Below are 20,010 nucleotides of genomic sequence, written 5' to 3' on the forward strand. Positions count from 1 at the left end.
AACACAGTAAGTACATAGTTAAGTACGTGAGAGTGCTAACCTATTAAAGTAGAAGTGAGGTTCAAAAAAAAAAAAACTGAAAGAAGAGAGACTGCCTGGAACTTAGAATTAAGGCAAATAGGGTAGAAGTTGAAGAGCTGGAGAAGGGAGCAAAAGCACTCTTAAGCTACCTAGAAGGGCACTCCCTATCTGGATCACAAATGTTTGGGAGCTAGCATCATAAAAGATTTTCATGTATGGGGTATTTCTCTTTAGTTTACCAACTTCCACACTGTTGTTTAGTGTAAAGCATCCTAATAGGCGCTAAGATTATAAACTCCACCTCATGGCCACTACAGCAAGAATTATATCCAACATTGTTTATAAAATCTTATTTTAGAAATTGCTGCAATTTAAGAGACTTTAAAGATATCTTCAATCTCACTATATCAACATGAAAAGAAAATCCCTCTGAATTTTGTGTATCCTAGGACATACCTAGAAGGCAATCCAGTGAAGACCTGCCTTGTCACATTCAACAGAGTAATTGCAGAAGCAATTTGTTACAAGCAGATGGATAGTTGAACACTAAAAAGGATGATAAGCTAGAAAGAAATTAGATATTGAAATCAATTTCTTTTAGGCTTACCATGATACTTCAGTTTCACACAAACAATTGTATTTGAAGAAGTCAGGGAAAAAAATGCCATACTAAGACGGGTGCCCATGAAAACAGAACTTTACACATGCTATAGCCTTTATAGTCACCATTTACTTGATTGGTCCAAATATTTATAGTTCATTGTTATGACTGCCAAAACTGGCAACCACAAGGGTTGTTGTCTCAATTAGGACAGTAAACAGATTGTCTCTTTTTTTAATGAAAAAATCTAAAATGTAATACTTCACAGTTTAACATGTTTATTCATCTAAACGAGCTAAAAAATAATGGTGCGACATCTGTTCGAGAGGCATTGGTACCTCAAATTTTGGCTGCCTCCCCACCAATTTGGTTGTTGTTTTAAAAAATGAAGAATAGGAGGGAGTACTGTCATCAAAAAATCTTCTGGCATGTAACGTATCTTATTTTTCTTGAAATAAGAATCACATATCTGTTGCTAGGGATAGAAAAACTGTATAACAAGGAGGCTCTATGCTCAATGTGGCTACAGTTCAATTGTTTAACTCAATTACTGACCCACTATGGATATTTCCATACTGATATAGTTCTTTACATGACTCTCCCAGTTCCCTCTCTACTTACCTTTATAGCTAAAATATCAACAAAATGGTAAGAATGTTCCTGTAGGTTGAATTCATCTGCTACACTTTTTTTTTTTAACCGTGGGTTGCACTGATTCTAAATATGGTTTAAGTGGAACAAAATCTAGCAAACAGCATTCTATCCAGGCTGCATTGGAGCAATTCTAATAAAAGAAGGCAGTGCTGCTAAGGGAGAAGTGGTAGGAATCTCCCAGAGAAGCCCCAGGTAAGTGTAAAGAAGTCTAATTGTTGGTGAGGAGAGAATACAAAATTATCTTAGGTAGTCTCTGGCTCAACAACTTTATGTTATGGATGAAATACATTAAAATCAGCTGAGTTTAATTTCTAGAAGTTTATTTCTGACGCTGACGTATAGCACAATTTGCTCTACTGAATTATCATTGACTATATAATTTTAGAACCTGGAAAATATAGTGTTTTAGTAGTCACATAAACATTATAATGAAAATTGAGTTCTATTTTCATTTGGAGTGAAAATGCATGCTAAGTTGAATTCAAACATTGAGTATAGTCTTTAATAAATTCTAAGATAAAAATAGCATATTTGATTCCCTAGAAAAGAGCAATGTTTCTATTTTATAGCGACCTTAATGCTAGTTGTCTTGATTTAAAGAGAATCAGGATGAAACACATATATATCTCAGTACAACCAAGGACCATAAATGGTAAATGCCGAGTTGATTGATATTGTGATTTTTAAGTTTTATTGATTAAATTCAAACTTTTTTTATCATTTACACAAAGAAACTGTGACAGACTCTGAGAGGACTAAAAGGCATCAACTTAAATTTTAACATGCATTTATTAAATTTATATGCAGATGACTACACTACTGCAATTACAGAAATGAGTAAGAACATACTCTCAAGATCTTACAGTCATTGGTTGGGGTGAAAGTATTTCTTCTGTCTTCATGAAAAATTAAAAAGATAGAAAATCTTGAAGTATTTTGCCACCTTAAAACAACTACCCACCCTACATTTGTACTAAAATAGGCTTTTGTTGTTTTAAAAGAAATTCTAGGTGAGGTTATATTTTTACAATACTGTATCTCATCTCAAATAAATTTATACATTCTTTACACTGTCTAAACTTGCATGCAAAATAAGAACCAGCAAGTCTTCAAACTTCAATCACAGTATTCCATAGGCTATATTTTAAGTCTATTGCATTAGTTGAAATTTATTTTGCAGAGTATGTTAACAAACATATTCTAACATTTAAAAAATCATTACAATTTTTTCTGTTTTTGTCTTCTAAATTACTCTGAGCAGTGAATTATTGGAGGGAAGATACCCATGTCTAAAATTTGTGTCTGGTGCCAGTCTCAGATTTATGCCAAACACCAGTAGGTATTCAAAAGTGTGGTCCCTTTAAAACAGCAGGCCGGATATCACCTTTCTGTCTTCAAAGATTCAAACCAGACTCCCAATCTGGGATTTCTCTACAGAGGGTTGGCTGCTTCCCAGTTAATGTGAGTTTTGCAAAATTTGCATTTCATGAAAACAGTGTTGTGTAAACATATATTGTGTCACTTTACCTGCTATTTACTAAAATCAGAGAGTTTAGCCTTTGAAATTTATGGTTCTCTGGAGCTATCATAAATCAATCAGTCATACGAACGGACTAGCTGTAGACTCAGGATATCAATAAAACTAGGCAGTGAAATTTGCCTATAATTATACTATATTTAGATTAATAGTTATCAAAAACATTTTTCCCCAAAAAATACCTCAAGGGTAAAACAGAATGGTAAAGTTTTTTTCAGGATAATGAATTTTCAAACATTTCCAAGAGCATAACCAGCCATTTTAAGTACTGTAAACTCTGTTATATTTCATTTGGATAAGTATCTAATAAGCAATTATTACATATCCTCTCATTTAAATTACCATTGAAAACTAGAAATAATCTTTATTTAATACGACTGTTTTTAACACCATATGGAACGGGAAATAACTAAATGAAAATTGTTCACGTAAATGTGATGGGAGTGGGGGGGGTGGGGAGCAGTATTTCTTGACATGTGGCATGTCACTCAGGAAAGTAAAAGGCCCATCATATCCAAAATGCCAGCTTGGATATTCCCTTGCCACCCACTTGACGAACAGACATACCACATGGCATTAAATGCTGCAACCTTTCCTAAAAATGCCACTTGGATTGGTCTGCTGTGGTGAGTATATAAGAACTCTTGGTCTGTCTCTTGAGTCTGTGAGTTCAAAGGGAAGAATCTAGTAAATAACACCGGCTAAATTTTGCCCTCAGATGTTTGGCATAAATGATTTGTGAGGATATTGGAACCTTTGGCTGTTTTCACACCAATGAAATAAATTATGCTACTTGAAAAAAATTCTACAGAACATAATGCTACACAGTCACATTCGACTTTTTGCAAAAGTACCAGAGAATATCTTTTAGAAACAGTGCTTATAAAGCCCCATATACTCCTTAGATATTTCCCAAGGATTTCTTCTCTTGGCTAGCAGGAAAACAATCTTAATATTTTATTTATTCTTCATAAATACAATGTATATAATATAAAACACTTTGTGCACATGTTTCCAACAATTTCATTTTCTATGCATCTTTACATAAGGTAGTAGCTAATAACTCTTTCTGTGGACACGTATTTTCCAGTTTTCTAAGGTTTATGTGTTCAAGCATTGTAAAAACATATTTAAAAATTGAATTACCAGTAAAAATATTGAATGTACAGGTCATTATGCTCCCACAAATACAAAATACATTGAAAAATTATATCAACAGATAATTACATATGAAATATGAGGCATATATTTTCTTCTATTATTTATTTTCTCCCTAAAGAGTTCTAATTGATTAAATCTCAAGAGACAAAATGGAATTTTATAAAACAACTGTATTGTTCAGATTTAGGAGACAACCTAAGAAGATGATTCTGAGTAGGTAGGATTTTTGCTATTACTGTTATGTGAAAAAGACTGCTCAATTAAATGACAGATTGTTACATATCTCCCTAACAAGAGGGGCAAACTGATACTACAAGCAGCCAGAACAACATAATTAGAATAGAATTCCAAGGTTATATTAATAGAGTAATAAGTTAATTAAAACCAAGATCAACTGAGCTTCTATTTACACCAGTTCAGACAGCCCAAGAGGAAAAGAACTCTATTTTAGAGACATATGTGACTCTTTGAGCTTCTGTCATCCAGGTGCCATTTCTGATGCAGCACATGTGCACTGAACAGTTGGCAAAGAAGGAAAAAGATTACGGTAGATGTATGTGCAGATAGTCTCTCTAATGATGTAAAATACGTCCAGAAAGAAAGCAGGGCTTTGTTGTAAAATAAAAAATTTCCCATGACTTTTTGTTCTTTCTGAATGTGATTTGAGCATGTTTCTGTAAATAAGAATATATACTAACTTATGATGTATATAGAACAAAAATAGACTTAGTCATCGGGAAGTGATGGAATTATACACATAAATTGGCAATGACATTTGAAAAATTTAGGATCTGGTTCCCATTTCATCTAAATGTACCATGTATAGGGTGGCTGTCAAAGCAGAAAGATATATAAAAGTATCCAGTAGCACATACTATACTGCATTGCTAGGTAAGGTTCTTTTCTTGACATCCTATGCAACTGTTAAAAATCATATGTCTGCAAACTGAAAATATTAGCAGAAAGAATTAAAGATGTTACAGTTTCAGTATTGAAAGTTTTGGTCCCAAAAGGTGCTTTCGTAAAGTTATTTTTCTTTCATGCATTGATTGTTGTTTAGCTAATCTTCATCTTGGTCCAGATCAGGGTCAACATCCGTGGTGAGTCTGAGATAAAAGAAAGCATAGAAAGCCAGTAGTAGTGCCAATATAGCTGCAAGTACAAGGCCAACTTCCTGGGAAGAAAAAAAAAGTAGACTTGAAATTGATGAAAAAAGATTGGTTAACATTATTAGTTTCACCAGATAAAATAACCATATTATTCCACAGTCTAGAATGAATAATTTGAACCTAATAATCATATCGTTTTTGTTTACCATTTTTTGCCATTAAGAAACTGTTTTGTACTGGCAAGTCCCAATGAAATGGCAAATACACCAGTGGGTGAGTCATTGGTATTATTATTTCTAGCTAATTTGTTTTTTCCTAATAGTAATATTAAAAATGTATCATTTTAATATATTTTCATAGTTTGGATATCAGGATGTTCGATACAAGCAATGCAGTTTGTATCTACACAGTTGATCTGTTTTCTATTTGAGTGTGTTTAACTTTATTTGTGGCTTCAATACATTCAGTATTAATGATAGCATTTGGGCACAGTTTTTTTTTTTAATTATCATTCCTTTTCATTGTAAAGAAACAGTTGTAACTGGTCTCTAGATTATATCTAGATGTATACATCCTCATTAAATGTGACTTTGTTGAAACTCTAATTTTTAAATTCTAAAGTCTATAGTTTACATTGCAGAGGAACAAAACAAAGTGCTCTTCACTCATGAAGCATAATACAATACATTTATCACAATTTTGAAGGATGGGCCCAGATTTTTCATTTGTGATGTGATGTGGATTAAATTAATCAACTATATTGAAATAATGATAAAAAATTTACTCACATATTATGATAAAAATCATATTATCTCTCAAAAACTATGTATATGTATATATCTCTGTGTGTGTATACCTTCCAGAACTTTCTTAACATTAACATATCATTTGACTAAATCAAAAAAGAAAAAAAAAGTAAATAGAATGCCAGTTCAGTATCCTAAAGGGCTTACATACTATATTCTAATTTCTACTGTATATTATGCCCTTTACCTGGCACTGCTTTACAGAGAAGCAATGCATTTGCATTTACATGAATATAGTTTACATTTCACAAGAAGGTAAGTCAGTAATAATAAACTTTAAAAACATTAAAATGAATTTGGCTTATAATCAACAAGGAATTTTTACATGAATGTTGAATTTATAAATAGATATTTTATATAGATTTTTAGCTTCATAATTACATTTATTTAGATGTCCAAACTATGAAAATACATATTAATAAAAACCAAGAGGTTGAAAAACTCAGTGTCAAAGATTTTTGTAAGGTTTCATTTTTTAAATCTAATATACCAATATAATGTCAAAGGAAAGTGAATTTTTTCTTTGTTGCAGTTGAAACACTTTGGCATCTCAAAAGGGCATGGCAGCATCAGACAGGTTTCATTTATTTTCTTATATCCACAGCTGTGTTCCCAGACCCATCTGGTTACACAGCTACTAATTTTAAGAGGATGTAATAAACAAGTGACACACAACTGCAAACTCCATCTGTTCTGTATAGTGGACAACAAAACTGTTCAACAGCAGTCCCCATTCGCCCAAGCTTAATGCAAGAATTAAGTTTGTACTCTTGATTGGAGGCCATGATTCATATCTTATTGATAATCAGTTCTAATTGCTGCTTTTCAACTCCTTGTCCTTAAAACAACTCTGTATCATTTCACTATATATTTTCAGAACATCCAGAGGCATGAAAAGGCATTTAAGGGATAGGAAGCAGAGAATATTCATAGAACATAACTTCAGAAGACCCATTAATTCATTATATCTGTTCAATGTACAGTGTGGGTGTGGCTTAAAGGTACTAGGTTGACAGGTATAGCAAATAATTTTCTTCAAAAATTATCTCTTCATTGAGGAGAAAAGCATTGTAGAGGCTGAATGTCGGGAGAGTTGAAACAATGGTAAAATTTGAAAATAATGCTTGCAGGATGCTGGTGACACTAACCATAACTTAGAGACCTATAGGCATTTATGACTCCCTTGCCCCGTTTGGCTATTTTTAGCTTTAAATCAAAAAGAACAAACATAACATTTCAAGCTGGCTCATCCCAAGGGGTTGTGCGCAGGATCTGGTTGGCACTTGAATATTTTATTTATGTAACAAAACTAAACTTGTGATCCTTATTCTTTCATTATAATTATGCTTTTCATATAAACCTTTTAAATAAAAAAGCAACTCATTAACAAATGTAAATCCTTTCCTTCTAAATGCTAGAAAATCAGTATTTGCATTCTGAAAAAAAGTTAGTGATGCTGTAATTCTTGAAAAAATAATCTTTTAATTGAGCAGCAACTAAATAGCAAACTTAGTTGTGCAAACATTTTTTAGGCGGCACTTATTGCATTACTGGGCCATAAATTATGGCATTTTCTTTGTATTTCTAAAACACAAAAAATAAAAAGTACTTTCTCAGTAGAAATCAAGTCTAGGTTTCAGAACAATGTATTAATATCTTATATGGAAATTGCTAACTGTTCCCTTAAAACGCTATTACTAAACATACATTTACAAAAAGCACTAGAAGCCTCTGAGGGTTAAGCCCCTATTGCATAATTCTGCATATCTCTAGCCCATGATTTCTCAATCAGTACTGTTGATTTGATATGGTAATTAAATCTATAAGTGATTTCTTGTATAAGCTCTTCCAAGATGATCATGTCTTATTCATCTTTCTTTTCACAGATGCTACAGTATTATAATATTTATGGTAATTTATAAATAATGAAAGATTGAGTAAAATTTATATAATCTTTATACAGGGATATCAAAATTAGTAATGTTTTTAAAACTTTATAACACTAATATCCATAATACTACCTCCAAAGCCAATCTAAGAACATTTTGTAATATATAATATGGCAACACGATGCACACTTTAGGAGGGTATCTTAAGGCCAATGACAAACACTGAAGGAGAGACTTACTTACACAAACTGGGAATGGCTAATTCAAACAAATGTTTTCTCAATCAGCTAATAATTCATAAGTGACTTCTACGCATTCAATTCAATGTTCAATGTTTCTAGTGTATTATTGAACTCTCCTGACAACATTATGAGGTAAATGGCAAAATTTCCATTTTATAAATGTGCCAACTTAGACTTAGATGGATCATGGCAAAAGGAAGAGGCAAAGGGGATAGGATTCTAGGCCTCCTTATCCTGAGCTCAGTGCTATTCTCATTGCTGTTATTTTTCTATCCATGCATCTGTTCATATTTTCTATAGATATGAATTAAATGAAGAGTATATCTATGATTCATTCAAAAGACTATGTAGTAAAGTGATAAGATATCACAATATTATGGTCATTCTATATCAACTAGGTAAGAGTACAATATGCTTGATGTTCATTAGTCCTTAGTTGCTTCTCTGACATTATCAATATGGATAAAATCACTCACTGGGGAAATTAAAAAGCATTAAATGGCAATTGCTGAAAGAAACTTTGTTATTTAAAATCCTATGCCAAAATGACAAGGCAATCAAAGTTTGACAGGGCAAACTAATTAGTATGCCAGATTTGAAATGTAAAACACCTTCAAGGTTCTGATTCTAAAAAGTTTCATATCATCTTAATAGGCTCTCCACATAAATTGTCAAGCAAAGTAAGTAATATTTAAGGTTAAAGTTTTTGTTTTCCACAGGTTTACAAATCAAAATGATGTGCTAGCTTATTAAAAAGGAGCTATGTTCTGCTGTCAGTTTGAAAGTTTTCTGTTGATACTTTAAATATTAAATAAAATCTAAGAAAAATGTTTTCTCACAGAAAGATTAGCAAATTCTACAGTGTTTTTAAAAAGACACTAGATAACTGCACTATAAGGTAGACCTTATCTCATACTAGGAACATTATTATTTCTTCAAATTTAAAGAATAACAACAATTATAAGAGCAAATGTATAAAAAAGATGTGTGTGTATAAAAGTGGTATATAAATAAATAAATAGCTGCACTATTTCTCAAATCCTGATATTTAACTTCTCATCATATTGTGCCACAAGAGGATTTTGTTACCCCATATTTTTCTAAGAAACAAACTAACTAATTAAAACAACAAAAATCCCACTGTATTGTGAAAGATAAAAGTAAATGACATACTGCCTTTGAGGGCAATGACAGACAATGTTCTCGCTTTAAGAAATGATCATCAAGTAGCCAAATGTAAAATTTAAAAAAATCTCAACACTGCTTTTTAAAAAGTCACGTCATAAAGAATTTTTTTAATGAATGAGATTTCACATGAAATTAGAAAAATACTTCAAAAGATGAATCTTCTCTCTTTTAAACAAAAAGGCAATTTACTTTTTTTTCAATAAAAACTGACACACAGCATGGAAGAGATGGTGTTGTGCAAACATACTGCATCACACGGCAATGCTTGATCAAAATCAGCAATCAGGAGCGAAAAGAAGGCAGTGTTTCGTGATCATAATAGCAAATTCTGGAAGACAACCAAATATATCATCTGGCAGTTCAACAGCTGTTACAGCTTGGTAGTAATACCTTGGCATTTGCTGTAAGCTATAACTTAGAAAAATTGATTTTTCATCTGCCAGATAAAACCCAAAATCTCCTTTTAACATGTTAATATTTAAATAAAATATATGTACTGGTCATTTTTATTTTACACCTTTGATAGTAGAGTTGCCAAATTAATTCTTCTATTAATAGTTTAATTCAACTCTAAATACCTGGCAAAAGATTGACATGGGCAATAATGTAAATGCAATTTGTTGAGCTTCATTGTGTTAGCACATTAAATTAATATCTGCTAACATCATTCTCAGTTGCATTTATCCCTCTTAAGCAGATAAAACACTGGTATTCTGAAAGAACAAGTTTAGGAATGTCATTATAATTTCATCAGAGAGTACTGACAACAATAAGATAAGCAGAGTAAAATTACATAATTAATGATCTCGGTATATATAATTACAACTACAATTTAAACAACTATAAAATGAAATTTATTGAAAAACAAAAGAAATTTCTGACGAAGGCCACATACATCACTGAAATGTCTGAATAATACACATAGTAGCTAGAGAGAAAATAAATTGCACCTTTAAGTATAACTGATTCTCTTAAGTGACACTGTTTTAAGACCCTTCAAAATCTCAGAATAGGAAGGATGTTTTCCATTAAGTAAATTCTTTACAAAAACCTTCAAGTCTGGCATTCTATTTAGATTGTGAAATGTCATAAAACATTTAGAATTCAACATTTATGCAATCCAGTTTTAGAAAATGAAATGGCATGCACATATCAAATTTTAAAGTTATCAAATAGAGGTTTACCTTTATGCCTATTGCTGTTTTCTTTGCTTCTGCTTTTAATTTGGTTGCTCGTAAAATAGGTTTAGTTTTTTTATAATCCTGTTTACCTAGAAAGAAATAGTTTCAGACAATGAGTTATGCTCATATATAATTAAGTTTAACAATCATTTGAAATGTCAAAGAATGTTTAAATACAGTGAAACAGGGACACGGAGTTGCAAAGTAGTTCCCAGTTGTGGTAACCATAAACTTGTCACCAAAAGGTCAACTTTTCCTTCTCTCTTACTTTTTCAGGAAGAAGATACTGACGGACATCTTCAATTTGCTGTATAGTGAATGTCAAAAAAGATAAAAACTTGTTTTAGAGAACACAAAATTTAAAGTAAAGAAAATAAACCTTTTGGAAGCATTTGGAAACAGATGCATAAGTAAATGAGTATATTTAAGATCCTATTAACAGCTAAAGTTAACTTTGTCTTCCTAAGAGTAACAGCTAATTATAAATGTATTTTATTATGGATACATTAAGCATTCAAAACATAAGTGAGAAATATCCCCAAGTTTCCTTTAAGTAAAAGATTAAAGAAGAAATCTATAAATACTTAACTTTTAGCCCCACCCTGAATTCATTAGAAAAATATGTATTTAACTTTTATTTCCTCTTAATAGAGAACAAAATTAATATGGCTAGATAGAAGTTATAGAATAGCTACATTTGGATATTAGTTTCAATAATCTCTTCCACATTTCATAGCCAAAAATGTGCGAAACTGAGTTAGTGCCACAAAATTTCCTTTGTGTATCATCTAGTGACTCCAGCAAAGAGTAACAAAAGTGGATTACACAGCCTGGGGAGAATATAGGTTTAACAACAAGAACAAGAACAGTGAAAGCATTCATTACAATGATATACTTTTTGTTAGCCAACTCTTAACTAGGAACTGAGTCAAAATGAGCCTCAAACATAACAATATAATATTTTATTCTCAGGAGGAGTTAATACATGATCGTATAATCTCTCTGGCTATTTTATATTCCTATTTTGTTTTATTTTCATCTTTTCCCCTTCCTTTCGATGACCAGTTCCTTTACAAAACTCACCGCTACATTCCCTTCATCTAAATAATACAAATTCTAACATTAATTTCCACAGCTTCTTCACATTGAAATAAATTGAAAAGCAATTGGTCTAAACTCAAGTATATCATAAAAATTTAATGTGCAATATATCTTAATGTGTCTGCTAATGATTCAAAAGTATCTTTAAAATTTCATACAGAGTTTTAGAACTAGAAATGGTAGTCAAATGAGAGTCAAATGGATGGGCGTAGTGAAGAAACATTATATTTGTGTCCATTAGACACATAAAAGTGTTTGTTTGGCTGGAAAGCAAGGTATTTTGTTTTTAAAGGATTGTATTCTCTTTCCTTAACTGCTATTGTATAGCAATAACTCTGGATCAATGAGCATGCAGAAGCTTAATAAATATTATTTGATGATGGGGTCTGATGATCTAGAAATGAGCCAATTGTCATAATATGTATCAAATGATCTAAATTTAAATAATGGAATGAACAAAATACATGAGAAAAATGTTACTCTGACCCATTTTAAATTAGCAATATTTAATTTTGATGAAAAAAATCTTGACAAGTGTTCACTCTAATTTCACATCTCTACAGTCAAACTATTCATGTCATTATTCCTGCTGAGCTATAAACAGTTCAGAACAATGAAAATGGTGACACATCAAAGGCCTCCGGTCAGGGTTACCAAGCAAGTTTCTAACAAGAATTCTGAAAGATATTTGAAGATTGCAGATTTATCACAAAGTAACTTCTTGTTTTATCCTGTATATGCCCTATAATAATCTCTTGATGCTATGGCAGGGGGTGGGGGGTGAGCAGCAGGAATAAACAGATGCAAGAGGATTATCTTAATTCATATTTTTTATACAGATATGAAATATTTTGGATAATGTATCTGTCATAAAACACACGCAAATATCTAAGAGTCCATACTAAAATGAGAATTTTTCACTCTACTTCAACTGCCATATAACCATTGGTTAAATAATGTATTCTATTTCAATTCAACTCTCATATTCTTAGAGAATAATACTTCCAGATTTATATTCAAGTTGATATTAACATTTGAAACTGTATTTATAATAAAAAGACAGTATTAAAAGTTATTGTATACCTGGTACTTCTCCAAGCAGTGCATCTGTCATAAATTTAGCATTCTCCTTGTCGACTATGATATCCAAAAGTGTATATTGCAAAATGTGGTTTTAGTTTACTAAGTGACAACATTTACAGGAGTGTCTGGTAAGTTCTTTATAACTAAAGCCAGATCATTCCATTGTACCCAAAGAGGTTTTCAACATTAGATATTTATGGCTTCAAGAAAGATACCTATGCCCACATGATTGTAAAAAATATAAAATATAGAAGTCCCTGACTTCTGAGTACTTACACCTAAGGGAAAAAAAAAACACAGTTACATAATCTAGATTTTATATGTAGACTGTTTCTTGAACACAACTGATTCTGATTTTGGTTGTATCAGTGATGCAATAACCAAAGTAGCTATTTGACAGTTGCTCATTAAATCTTATGTGGAGAGAAAAACTTGGTAATTCAAGCCTATGAAGCCAATCTGGGGCCTCAATCAAGCCCAATGTCTGAGCTTCCTTAGGAACAGGTTCTACTGCATTTTTCTGTGTATGAACTAACCTATTAGTTCTTTATGTGTTTCATAATTTTAAATCGAAAATCAAACATATTTGATAATGTAATGTGGAAACTCTGCAAACTAGATCGTCCCTGAGGTTTGTTGTTACTGTTATTTGCTCTTTGTTGTTGTTGTTGTCAGAATCCCTTTGCTTAGTAACTTTACTGAACTAATTCTATAGAGACTGTATTCAATAGTATATGGTCACTGAAGTCTCTGCACAGTTACCTTAGTGGTCATCTGCTGTGGTTTAATGTGTCCCCCAAAATTCATGTTGGAAACTTAATTTCCAGTGCAACAGTTTTGAGAGGTGGGATCTGTAAGAGGAGAGTGGATCATAAGGACTCTGCCCTTATGAATAACTTAATGCCATTATTGTGAGAGTGGGTTAGTTATCATAGAAGTTAGTTCATAATACAAAGATAAATTCAGTTTACTTCCTCATTCTCTCTTGTGCATGCTCTTTTGCCCTTCTGCCTTCCACCATGGGATAATGCATTCACAAGGCCCTTGCCAGAGGCAGGCCCCTCAAGCTTAGACTTCCCAGTCTCCACAATCCTAAGAAATAAATATCTGTTCTTTACACATTTTCTAATCTCAAAGGTTTTGTTATAGCAGCACCAAATAGACTAAGACAGAAAACTGGTACCAAGAAGTAGGGGTGCTGCTATAACAAACACCTGGAAATGTGGAAGTGGCTTTGGAAATGTGCAATGGGGAGGGGCTGGATGAATTTGAAAGAGCAGGCTAGAAAAACCCTGTATTGCCATGAAGGAGGCATTAAAGGTGATTCTGGGGGGTGCTCAGAAGAAATGGTGAGATGTAAGGAAAGTCTGAATCTTCTTAGGGATTATTTAAGTAGTCATAATCAGAATGTTTGTAGAAACATAAAAAGTAAAGGCCATTTCGATGAGGTCTCAGATGGAAATGGGAGACATCTTATTGGGACCTGGAGTAAAGGCTATCCTTGTTATAAATTGGCAAAGAACATGGCTGAATTGCTTCCATGTCAAATACTTTATATGGAAGACAGAATGTACAAGCAATGGACTAAAGTATCTGCCAGAATAAATTTCTAAGCAAATTACTGAAGGAGTTGTATGACTGCCTTTTACCTCATATAGTGAGATGTGCAAAAAAAGAAATGACTAAAAGGTAAAATTTACAATTAAAAGAGAAATAGGAGGAAAAGATTTATAAAACTCTCAGCCTGGCCATGTAAAGAATAAAAAAAAAGTGTGCTGAGGAGAGAATACTAAAGGTGTGACAAAGCAACCCTTTGCTAAAGAGATTACTAGGGAGAGAAGGGGACCAGGTGCTATTCATCAGGACAATGAGAGAAAGACCTCAAAGGCATTTCAGAGATCTCTGAGAATGCCCCTCCCAAAATAGATCCAGAAGATCTTAAGGGCAACGTCTCCAGAGAGGCTTCCAGGGGACCTCTGTATTCACTGCCTGGAGTTGCCCTGGGACTCTGTTTCTCACATTCCAGCACAGCACCCCTCAGCCATGCCAGCTGTGGCTTAAGCAGAACCAGGTGAAGTTTGTGCTGCAGCTCCAGGGGGCACAAGGGATAAGTCTTAGCAGGGTTCATGTAGTGCTGATTCTGCAGACTTACTGATTTCATGAGCTGTGGGGCCATGGAGGCCCCCAACTAGACTTCAAAAGATGTTCTGGACAGCCTGGGGACCCAGGCAGAAACTTGTTGCAGGGATGAAGCCACTGCAGAGAGCCCTGACTAGGGCAATGCCTAGTGAAGCCACAGGAGAAAAGCCACCTCAGAGACTCAAGAATTATAGAGCTACTAGTGTGCAATTACAGTCTGGGAAAGAACCAGTCAAGAGACTCCAACCTGTGAGAGCTGCTGGGTGGTTTGAGCCCAACAAAGCCATATGGGGAGGGTTGCCTGAGGCCTTAGGGGCCCAATGCCTGCCCCAATGTGACCAGGATGTGGGACATGGAGTCAAAGGATATTATGTCCAGCTTTAAGATTTAATGTTGTTTTCCCTGTCGGGTTTTGGACTTGCTTGGAATCTGTTACTACTTTTTTCTTGCCTAATTCTCCCTTTTGGAATGGGAATGTCTGTGGTAGGCTTGTGTCAACATTGCATTTTTTTTTCTTTTCTTTTTTTTTTTTTTAGATGTTGTTTCACCCCGTCTCCCAGGCTGGAGTGCAATGGCACGATCCTGGCTCACTGCAACCTCTGCCTCCCAGGTTCAAGCGATTCTCCTGCCTCAGCCTCCCAAGTAGCTGGGATTACAGGCATGCACCACCACGCCTGGCTAATTTTTGTATTTTTAGTAGAGATGGGGTTTCGCCATACTGGCCATGCTGGTCTTGAACTCCTGACCTCAGGTGATCCACCCACCTCGGCGTCCCAAAGTGCTGGGATTACAGGCATGAGCCACCATGCCAGGCCCCAGCATTGTACTTTGGAAGTAGATAATTTGATTAATTTCACAGGCTCGCAGATGGAGAGGAATTTGCCTCGAGACGAATGATGCCTTGAGTCTTACCCACATGTGATTTTAAATGAGACTTTGGATTTTGAAATTTTGAGTCGATACTGGAAGGAGGTAAGACTTTTGGGACTATTGGGATGGAATGAATGTATTTTGCATTGTAAGAAGGACATGAACTTTGAAGGCCAGGGCTAGAATGCTATAATTTGAATGTGTCCTGAAAAGTTCATGTTTTGGAAACTTAATCTCCAATTCAACAACATCGAGAGGTGGGACCTTTAAGGGATTATTAGGTCATAAGGGCTCTGCCCTCATGAATGAATTAGTTATCACAGGAGTGGGCTCATGATAAAAGAATGAGCTTGGTCCCTTTCCTCTTGCTTTCTTGTATGGGCTCTTTTGTCCTTTATTCTTCCCCATTAGGATGATGCGTTGACCTTTGACTTTCCAGACTCCAGAACTTTAAAAAATAGATTTCTTTTCTTTATAAATTACCCAGTCTCAGGTATTCTGTTATAGCAGCACCAAATGGACTAAGACATCATGTAATGACTGGACAGATATTTCCTTAAATGCTTTGAACCACTAAGTCTCTTAATTTTGCTGAGGAGCTATGTGACTATTTGTGTGTGTGTCTGTATATGTGCATGCAGGTATATGTGTATGTTTTTGTGTTGGGGTACATCTCCATGCTACAACAGAAGTTTATAGTTATGCCTTAGCCTTCACTTCTGCTTGTGAAGAGCCTTAAGTCCACCAAGAGGTAAGAGATTATAGGTTCCTCACATCTTTAATGGGCATGATATAGCCCTGCTCGTGCACATGACCTTCTAGATTCTCAGGAATCTGTCAGACCTTTTAAAAAATTCTATGGGCATGTCGTTCCCCTGTTTTTGCTTTTAAGTTCTTTGGTCAGTCTCATGTTTAACCCCACTAGTAATGATGCTTCAGGCAGCTACAATGTTAAACACTTATTGTTCATTGTTTTTGTCAAATGCCACAGAGAAAGGGCTCTTCACACAGAGTTAGCTCTAAGTAAAGTCAAATAAAGACAAGTTTTGAGAAAGGGGCTTTTCAGTGAGTTTCCAGACTGGTCAAATTGTGACAAGTCTTGAGGATGGGGGCTTTGCATATCTCAAAATGCATTTTGCCTTCTCCAGTGGCTGCTACGCTAACGTTTTCCGTAACTACTGTAGTTGAAAGGCTGAAGAAAAGAAAATGGCATTAAGGCAAGTTAAAACACCACAAAGATTGAAGATATTACTGAGATTCACCTGTTTTTCTGGAATAAACACTCCTTAGATGGTTTTAAGATTTTAGTTAATTTTCAGGTTTCTGGAAAACATTGATTTTGATAGTTTTCACCAGTGTTCTCATTGGCTTTATATAAAAGCAGATTTTCAGAGGTTTTTACTTTCCATTCAAGAAGTACTTCTCCTCCATAGCTTTACTTTTACTATCATCACATTTAAAGTTAGTATGTTGGATTTTTACATTAATTTTCATTCATTTACAATTTTTATAACCATAAAATAGGATACAATGGCTGAGTCAAACAGAGGTTGCTGCTTAAAAGCTCAGTGTTGGTAATCTATCAGTTATTTCAGGCTGAATGTTTCAAATTCTCTTTTTGTTTTTTACTTAATTTTTGCAGGTACATAATAGGTATATATATATATATATATATATAGATGGGGGTACATGAGCTATTTTGATACAGGCATATAATGCATGATAATCACATCAGGGTAAATGCGGTATCCATCTCCTCCAGAATTTTCCTTTCTTTGTGTTGCAAACAATCTGATTATACTACTTTTTTTTTTTTCTGGAGTCTCACTCTGTCATCAGGCCAGAGTGCAGTGGCACAATCTCGTCTTATTGTAACCTCTGACTCCTCTGATTCTCCTGCCTCAGTCTCCCAAGTAACTGGGTTTACAGGCACATGACACCATGGCCAGCTAATTTTTGTATTTTTAGTACAGATGGAGTTTCACCATGTTAGCCAGGATGGTCTCAATCTCTTGACCTCGTGATCTGCCCACCTTAGCCTCCCAAATCACACCTGGGATTACAGGCATGAGCCACTGCACTTGGCCTTTTTCATTATTTTTAAATGTACAATAAGTTTTATCAAATACTAGATCTTATTCATTCTTACTAACTATATTTCTGTGCCCATTAACCATTCCCACTCCTTCCACCCCCTCCCCAATACTCTTCCCAGTCTCTGGTAACCATCCTTTTATTCTCTATTTCCATGAGTTCAATTGTTTAAATTTTTTTAGCTCCCACAAATAAGTGAGAAGATGCCCACTTTTTCTTTCTGTACCTGGCTTATTTCACTTGACATAATGACCTCCAGTTACATCCATGTTGTCGCAAATGACAGGATCTCATTCTTTTTTCATGGATGAACAGTACTTCATTGTGTATAAGTAACACATTTTCTATAGCCATTCATCTATTGATGGACACTTAGGTTGCTTCTGAATCTTGGCTACTGTGAATAGTGCTGCAATAAACATAGGAGTGTAGATATCTTTTTGGTATCCTGATTTCCTTTCTTTTGCATATATACTTAGCAGTAGGGTTGCTGGATCATCTGGTAGCTCTATTTTTAGGTTTTTGGGGGAACCTCCAAACCATTTTCGATAGTGGTTGTACTAATTTACATTCCCACCAACAGTGTATGAGGGTTTCCTTTCCTCCACATCCTCACCAGCATTCGTTCTTGCACCTTTTGGATAAAAGCCATTTTAACTGAGGTGAGATGATATTTCATTGTATTTTTGATTTTCATTTCTCTAATGATTAATGATTTTGAGCATGTTTTCATACACCTGTTTGCTACTTGTATGCTCCTTTTGAGAAATGCCTATTCAGATCTTTTGCCCATTCAAAACTCAGATTATTAAATTTTTTCCTATTGGGTTGTCTGAGCTCTTCATGTATTCCAGTTATTAATCCTTTGTTAGATAGTTTGCAAATATTTTCTCCCATTCTGTGGGTTGTCCCTTTCACTTTATTGATGGTTTCCTTTGCTGTTCAGAAGCTTTTTAATATGATGTAATCCCACTTCTCCATCTTTGCTTTGGTTGTCTGAGCTTGTGAACTATGATCCAAGAAATCTTTACCCAATCCAATTTCCTGGAGAGTTTCCCCAATGATTTCCTTTAGCAGTTTCATAGTTTGAGGTTTAAGTCTAATGCATTTTGATTTGATTTTTGTATATGGTAAAAGATGGGGTTCTAGTTGCAGTCTTCTGAATATAGATATCCAGTTTCCACAGTACCATTTTTTGAAGAGACTGTCCATATCTTAATGTATGTTCTTAGCACCTTTGTCAAAAATGAGCTCACTGTAGATGTAAAAATTTGTTTCTGGGTTCTCTATTCTATTCCATTGGTGTATGTGTCTGGTTTTATGTGAGTACCATGCTGTTTTGGTTACTACAGTTCTGCAGTATAATTTGAAGTCAGTTAATGTGATTCTTCCAGTTTTGTTCTTTTTGCTCAGGATGGCTTTCGCAATTCTGAGGCTTTTTTGGTTGAATATAAATGTTAGGATTACTTTTTCTATTTCTGTAAAGAATTTCATTGGTATTTTGATAGAGATTGCATTGAATTTATAGTTTGCTCTGGGTAGGATAAACAACTTAGCAATATTGATTTTTCCAATCCATGAACATGGAATATTTTCCCATTTTTTTGTGTTCTCTTCAAATTTTTATCATTGTTTTATAGTTTTCATTATAGAAATCTTTAACTTATTTGCTTAAGTTTATTCCTAGGTGTTTTGTTTTATTTGCAGCTATTGCAAATGGGATTACTTTCTTGATTTTTTTTCAGACTCTTTGCTATTGTCATATGGAAATCCTACTGATTTTTGTAGGTTGATTTTGTACAAAAATCAACTCCAGCAACTATACTGAAATTGCTTATTAATTTTAATAGTTTCTCATAAAGTCTTTTGTTTTTTCCAAATATAAGACCATATCATCTGCAAACAAGGATAATTTGATTTCTTCCTTTCCAATTTGGATGTCCTTTCTTTCTTTTGTCTGATTGCTCTAGCTATGACTTCCAGTACCATGTTGAGTAACAGGGGTGGAAAGTGAGCAGTCTTGTCTTGTTCCAGATCTTAGAGAAAGGGCTTTCACTTTTTCCTCATTCAGTATGATACTAGCTGTGGGTCTGTCATATATGGCTTTTATTATGTTGAGGTATGTTCCTTCTATACCCAGTTTTTTTTAGGGGTTTTTATCATGAAGGATGTTAAATTTTATCAAATGCTTTTTCACCATTAATTGAAATGATCATAGGGTTTTTGTCCTTCATTCTATTGATATGATGTATCACATTGTTTGATTTGTGTATGTTGAATCATCCTTGCACCCCTGGGATAAATCCTACTTGATCATGATGAATAATATTTTAA

General features: G+C 34.0%; 1 protein-coding gene across 10 annotated transcripts in view; it reads right to left on the reverse strand.

Annotated features, from left to right (window-relative positions):
- Positions 1–2,046: 2,046 nt before the first annotated feature.
- TRIQK (triple QxxK/R motif containing) overlaps positions 2,047–20,010 on the reverse strand; it is a 133,706-nt gene continuing 115,742 nt past the window's right edge. For all 10 annotated transcript variants that reach the window (XM_054656876.1, XM_009455640.5, XM_009455639.4 and 7 more), the window contains 2 exons: positions 10,393–10,478; positions 2,047–5,148 (listed from right to left, as the gene is read on the reverse strand). In XM_054656876.1, the coding sequence (XP_054512851.1) occupies positions 5,035–5,148; positions 10,393–10,478 (200 nt within the window). In that variant the 3' untranslated portion in view covers positions 2,047–5,034. The remainder of the gene's footprint in view (positions 5,149–10,392; positions 10,479–20,010) is intronic.

The sequence above is a fragment of the Pan troglodytes genome, chromosome 7 (assembly GCF_028858775.2).
Source record: "Pan troglodytes isolate AG18354 chromosome 7, NHGRI_mPanTro3-v2.0_pri, whole genome shotgun sequence".
Taxonomy (NCBI): Eukaryota; Metazoa; Chordata; class Mammalia; order Primates; family Hominidae; genus Pan; species Pan troglodytes.